The 7,000-nt window shown below is 43.3% G+C and overlaps 1 protein-coding gene across 3 annotated transcripts in view; it reads left to right on the forward strand.

The window, feature by feature from the left end:
• The window catches only part of CDKAL1 (CDK5 regulatory subunit associated protein 1 like 1), a 712,947-nt gene extending 706,497 nt beyond the window's left edge, over positions 1-6,450 (forward strand). For all 3 annotated transcript variants that reach the window (XM_025383729.1, XM_025383728.1, XM_025383731.1), the window contains one exon: positions 4,931-6,450. In XM_025383729.1, the coding sequence (XP_025239514.1) occupies positions 4,931-5,113 (183 nt within the window). In that variant the 3' untranslated portion in view covers positions 5,114-6,450. The remainder of the gene's footprint in view (positions 1-4,930) is intronic.
• Positions 6,451-7,000: the final 550 nt, after the last annotated feature.

Genomic DNA, 7,000 nt, shown 5'->3' on the forward strand with positions numbered 1-7,000 from the left:
TATCTAATTTAATCCTCATAAAAACCCTATGATGCACAAATACTAGCAGTATCTCCATTCTACAGGTGAGGAAATGGAGGAAAAAGGAGGATAAAATTTGCCTGAGAATCCTCAGATGGAGCTGGGATTAGAGCCCAGAGCTCGAGGACTTACTGCTCCTAGAACCGGTTCCATCTGTGCCTCGTGGCATGAAACATGCTCAAGTTAAAAGCATCTCTTTCCTTTCCCCAACAATACATGCAAAATTGCTAGGGATGAAGGAAATAGTTAGAGATGGATTGTTGTTATCATCCCAACTGTCTGTATTTATTGTTAACTGATTGAAATCTGATCCCTAAAGTTTCTGACTATGAAAGTTTTTTGTTTTTTTTTTTTTGAAATTTTGGTATACATACTTGGTTCTGGTTTAACAGATTTATTACTTTGATAGGATTTGATAGGCTACACTTTTGAAAATTAGTAGATTATTTTTAAGAGTTAGCATGTAAGTAGGTTTAGAAATTAATCAAGGGAGCAGTGAGATTTACAAGGGAAGACAAACCCATGTTAATCAAAGTTAACACAGAATGCACTATGGGAATTTCAGTGTGTCCCCTAGTCTATTATAACAGGATAAACACATAGCTCCTTTTGAGTGAACAAAGGTCATACTCTGCCTTGTTTCAAATTTCTGTTCTTAAAAAAGCATTTCTGAGTGGAATTTGAGTTCTTAAAAATTGAGTTGATGTTCCAGTTTGTTTTAATAAGCAGTAACATTTTTCAAATTTGGTGTATTATACTTTGAGAGATGCAGATATGTATTGAATTTCAGGAATTGACAATCTTGATAAGGTTTTAAAGGTTTAGGGAAGGTCTGATCCTCTGTTTACTTTCTAGAACGATGCTTGTCGCGTGTGTGTCGACTTTTTTCTTTCTATCGGCTGTTTATAATCACTTCGCCTATAAGCACTTTTTATTACATTATTTTCTATTCATGATGGTTGCTTTCAACTGCTATAGTTGCACATTTACATGTTTGAGCATCTTGGACTTTATGAGAAAGATCTCGTATTTCCCATATTTCTAAATTACTTTTTCTCAAGTATCTCAGTGGTAGTGACAATTGAAATGTACAAAGCTAGCTGGCTACTGATTATTACTCTGTCATCTGAGAAACTTTTTAAAGATTATATTTAAAAATAGTATCATCAAAATCCTCTTATCAAGATCTTGATTTGGTAAAAGGTGAAAATAATAAAAGGGCACAGTACAATAGAGACAGGATGCATTTACCCTCTCCTGCTCCGCCGTCACGCTCCTGCCTTGATCCTCAAGAGAGTGGCAAATCTGTGGGTGTCTTGTGGCTGCATATGCATGCTTCTGCTTCTCCGCAGGATGCAGGGTGCAGGCTTGTCCAGCAGGCACAGGAGGAAAGCTCAGCACCAAAATACCTTTTATGAATCAGTTATGTTCAAATGTGGTAAACGTTTGAGGGGTGGAGAGAAAAAAGGATGGCCAAGGAAGAATGACTGAACTTAACATGACCACAAATAATCCACTCCAGCAGTTTAATAGGTAACTTTATTTTGAACAAAGTTTTATGACAGATGAGTTGAAAGGAGAAGAACTGTTCTGAAATTGTCATCAAAAGTCGAAGAGTTGTTGCTTTTATTTTAACCCAGGCCAAGAAGGCACAGTACCTGCACTGCTTCATGAAACAAAAAACAAAATGTATTATAAACCCAATTAAATGCTTAAGACTTTAAGACTCACCTAGTCCTTCCCCAGGTCAGCCTGACACCTGGCCTGGCACCACTAATCATGACACAGGTGCAAAACCAAGGTCAAGCATTCTGAACTGGGGATAGGGAAAAGGGTGGATTTTCCCTGAAGCTCGTTTAGGCAGTTTCAGGGTCTCTCAATTTGAAGGGCCCCTTCCAAGACCCTGTACCTAATTTTGTATTCATTACTTTTGTCTCAAAGAGAAGGCTGCAGGAGCCACAAAATCTGGGTCCACTCCTAGGTGAGGGTATCTGTGAACCTCCTGAAGACAGAATGTGAGCGTGGCTGTGTGGATATGTAAATATGCTTCCATATTTTTCTGGAAGGGTCTGTAGTCTTCTCAAAGCCATCTCTATGACTTACAGAGGTTGAAGAACTCAGGCCTCGGAGAAATTAATCAACCTTTTAATTCTGGTCTTATAAAACCACACTTATTAAGTGATGGTTTAATTGCTAGAGGCAACAAGTTGTGACTCAAGTAGAACAGCTTCCTGAATATATCACAGGACACACTGATCACCAGAGACATAGATGAGAATGTTCTTGATGGTTGCTCATCTCACTGGAATACACACTCTCATATTATTCATTCAATCAGTCACTCATTCATTCATTCCTAAACACTTACTGAGTACCTGCTCTGTGCCTGCAGCCTGCTAGGTTCCAGTATTTCAGAGATGAATTAGGCAGACTCGCCGCTTTTGAGGAACTCACATAGTTCCTATCAATTCAGCTGAAGGACTCTGCATTCTTTCTCCAGGTTCCCACATATGTGTGAGCGCTGTCCTTGAGATCTTGAGGCTATTTTAAATTGAAATGGAAGCTGTTCAGCATAGATCTCGCTCCAAAATATTACACAAAAAGCCAACCTCATAAGAGAGCTGTCTCCTGGGGGCGGGGACAGGTCTGGGTGCACCACTGAGCTCCGGCTCTTGCCTCCCGCTGCCATGGGAAGGACGGCCCCATTCTGTCCAGCTGTGTGCCTCCTTATGAAGGACTCAGAGTGCAGGGACACCAGCAGGGTATCGGCCCAGATACCTGAGGAGTGCAGCAGTAAATAACGCTTCAACTGTCACCGGGGTTGAGAGACTTTTCCTTGTGGCTAACAGCTTTCTTAATTCTGCTGTTAGCCTCCTAGAGACAGAGCAAGAATTCTTCCCATACAATCGCATGTGAATAGGAGCCTGTGGAAACTGGGCTGTAGAATTTGTTTTCATTTCCCCATTCCTATTCTTTGTGTCTTGCATTACTCACTCCTTTGAACTCAAATCCTATTGATTCTACATCAAAAGTCTGTTGTTCCCTCTGCTGTCATCCTGATAGAGGTCCTCATTATCTACCATTTCATCTGTTGCTCCAACTTAACACTGGGTTTTCTACCCCATTCTCCTGCCTCCCTTCAGTCCACCCCACACATTCCCTGTTCGTGTTACCTTCTGCAAAGCACCATTCCAGTGTCTCTCCTGTGCGTGGTGGGATGCAGCTTCCCAAACAGAAGCCAAAGAGGTACCAGGAGATCGTTAGAGAGCTTGGAAGGGAAGACCGAGCAAAGTACCATGGTTGTTCCGAGACACTTTGTGCTTCTGTGGATTTCCTGTCCTGTCCTGCACAGCCTCTGGGCTGCCCCTCTGCCCTCTCATTTTTCCTTCCATCCAGTATTTCTTATCTGCCCCTTCCACACCCCTCCTTCCATCTCTCAAAATGTTATTCAGTTTTCAACAGGGGAGTCCTGTGTTATTGGGGGAGGCACCGATTCTGAAGCAGGTGCACAAGGTGAAAATCTCATCAATTGCGCTTCAAAACTAGAGCCACCCTGAGACTAGCCATGTGCTCCTCTCTCTACTTCCCTGGACACCAGCTAAGAAGCCCGTGAACAGAAACCACTGAGAAAAGCAGCACGGTCAGGTCCCCACCTTCTCAAGCTCTGCCCAAGCAGGTTTTCCCAACCTGTTCTATGTCTGGCATGAAGAGAAAATGATAGTACTTGTATGGCACACAAGGTACTTTGAGGGGACTGAGTGTGGGGGTCATGTGGGGTGGGTCACTCTTGGCACAGCCCTCCTGTGGCAGCAGACCAGCTGCGAATCTTTGTCCTAGGGATGTGTTTGCTGAATCAAGTGGCTTCCATGGTTGTTTGTTTGTTTGGTTGTTTGTTTGTTTGTTTTTGAGACAGGGTCTCACTCTGTCGCCCAGGCTGGAATGCAGCAGCACGATCTTGGCTCACTATAGCCTTCACCTTCCAGGTTCCAGCAATTCTCCTGCCTCCAGAGTAGCTGGAACTACAGGCACCTGCCACCACACCCGGCTAATTTTTGTATTTTTAGTAGACATGGGGTTTCACCATGTTGACCAGGCTGATCTCAAACCTCTGACCTCAAGTGATCAGCCCACCCCGGCTTCCCAAAGTGCTGGGATTACAGGCGTGAGCCGCCACACCTGGCCAATGGTGTTTCTTTGTCATTCTTCCATTGCTGAGAAGATATGGTTACATCTCTCTAAGAGTTAAATATGTCTGTGGTATGACTCCACTTTACACAGATTCTACCCTTCATGAATTCTGTCTTGATTTTCTTTTTTTTTTTTTTTTTTTTTTTTTTTTTTTTTTTTTTTTTTTGAGACGGAGTCTCGCTGTGCTCCCAGGCTGGAATGCAGTGGCGTGATCTCGGCTCACTGCAAGCTCCGCCTCCCAGGTTCACGCCATTCTCCCGCCTCAGCCTCCCAAGTAGCTGAGACTACAGGCGCCCGCCACCACGCCCGGCTAGTTTTTTGTATTTTTAGTAGAGACGGGGTTTCACCATGTTAGCCAGGATAGTCTCGATCTCCTGACCTCGTGATCCACCCGCCTCGGCCTCCCAAAGTGCTGGGATTACAGGCTTGAGCCACCGCGCCCGGCCTCTGTCTTGATTTTCTATAAACACAGCCCGTCTTTCTCATACGGCTTATGGGTAGTCTGGAGAGTCATGAACTTGGCCTGGCCCCTTCAAGCAAAGGAACTGACTCATTCCTACCTACCTTGGGGCCACCTGGCTCATGGTGGCTGTTCAAATGTGTCTCTGTTGAAGGAGTACATAAAAGGCAGCACCTTCTGGAATCCGTTACTTGATTGATATCACAACAGGGCTTTCTCTGCATCTAAAAATAAATTTTTCCTCTGTTTCTCTCTTTATAGGACTTCAGAAATGGGCTTGGGAGTTCAGGATCCCACACCTCTGCTGCATCTCAGTGTGACTCAGCAAGTTCTAGAATGGTGCTGCCCATGCCAAGGTTACATCAAGACTGCGCACTGAGGATGTCCGTGGGCTTGGCTCTGCTGGCTCTTCTTTTTGCGTTTTTTGTCAAGGTCTATAATTAGAATACAACTAAATGAAACATCTGTAAAGAAGAAAACATTTCTAATTAAAATCTTCAATGAACAGGAAAGCGACACCTCCGTTCTCAAAGGGCAATAATTTGTACTGGTCATGCTGCCTCCTCTTCAGCCACTCTTCTCAGTGAGGCTCCCCTGTCTCACATTGAGTTGGGCCCATTGGTTATTTGACCTAAAACCTAATCACGGCTACCATAGCACATCCTTCAAATTAAACTGCTTTTGGTTTACTTTTAGCAAGAAATGCAAGCGGTCGCATTTTTTTTGTTTGTTTCAATCTCCAATCTTTAAGTCAGAACCTAATTGTACAGTGGCTCTGGCCATCTTTTCATCATGTGGAAGGATTTTCTATCTTTAATAAACATTTTTTGTTTTTTCAGATGGAGTTTCACTCTTGTTGCCCAGGCTGGAGTGCAGTGGTGCAATCTCAAGTCACTGCAACCTCTGCCTACTGGGTTCAAACGATTCTCCTGCCTCAGCCTCTCACTGGGATTACAGGCATGCGCCACCAAGCCCAGCTAATTTTTTGTGTTTTTAGTAGAGACGGAGTTTCACCATGTTGGCCAGGCTAGTCTTGAACTCCTGACCTCAAGTGATCCACCCGCCTCGGCCTCCCAAAGTGCTGGGATTACAGGCATGAGCCACTGCCCCCAGCCTCTTTAATAAACACTTTTAAGTGCATCTTCCCCTTCAGGCTTTGTTTGGAGTCCCAGTGCTACAAACATTGTATTTTTCACAGCAGATATGTTCCTGAAAAGTGTATAGAAACCTGTTCTGGGAACTTGAATGCTTTTGGAATGCACGGGGAGAGTCTGCCAGCTAAAGGACTCCTGGCAACATTCTGTGAAATATGAAACTGAAAAACTGGATTTGTCGAAAACAAATTATGCCCATTTTCTCACATTTTTGATCCATTCGTTTTTTTTTGTTTTTGTTTTTGTTTTTGTTTGAGTCAAGGTCTCACTGTCACTCACGCTGGAGTGCAATGGCAGTATCTTGGCTCACTGCAGCCTCGAACTCCTGGGCTGAAGCAGTCCTCCTACCTCAGCCTCCCTAATAGCCAGGACTACAGACACATACCACCATGCCCAACTAATTTTTTAATTTTTTGTAGAGATGAGTGTCACTATGTTGCCCAGGCTTGTCTGGAACTCCTAGCCTCAAGCAATGTTCTAGCTTCAGCCTCCCAAAGTGCTGGGATTATAGGCATGAGCCACTCCACCCAGCCCAGATTAAATGTTTTTATTTCTATATGCCATCATTGGTCTTTACTAAGTGAAGTGACTTCTTTAACAATAAATGGAATTGGTATACGAAGCAAATCCTATGTTTTTCAGAATTTATTTGGATTGCATAGGTACAGGAAAACCAGGTAGCTTATGGTTACCATAGGATATTTTCCATCTTGAAACCCATACCCCTCTTCAGCTCCCATTTAACTCAAAATGTTTTGTGTTTTGTGTGTCTTATAAGGAACCCAAATTAAAATTCAGTCATGTCCTAGTTGGTAAATTATAAAATATATATGCTTTTAGTGTTAGGACATTTCTTCCAGAACTGGTATGTGCTTCTAAAAGGTGCTCACATTTAGAATGCAAAAATCTGCCTGTGCTCCTTCTAGTTCTACAGCGAAACATCCACTTGGGAGCACCCCTCACTTCTTAGCAGGAATGGGGAGAAGAGGACAAGAACCTGCCATGTGCTTCCCTTCCTGAGCTCCATGCAGTCATTTGTTAATAAACAGTGGGTTCCAGTGTGGTGCTCATTTAACGAAAACCTAGCAGAGATAAAAATGCCATCCAAAGCCTAGAGTTGAACTAGATCAGACATAGAGAAAGCTTTACACTTGTAACTGATTGGAGACAAAAAGGA

This window comes from Theropithecus gelada, chromosome 4 (assembly GCF_003255815.1).
Source record: "Theropithecus gelada isolate Dixy chromosome 4, Tgel_1.0, whole genome shotgun sequence".
In the NCBI taxonomy this organism is placed as follows: domain Eukaryota; kingdom Metazoa; phylum Chordata; class Mammalia; order Primates; family Cercopithecidae; genus Theropithecus; species Theropithecus gelada.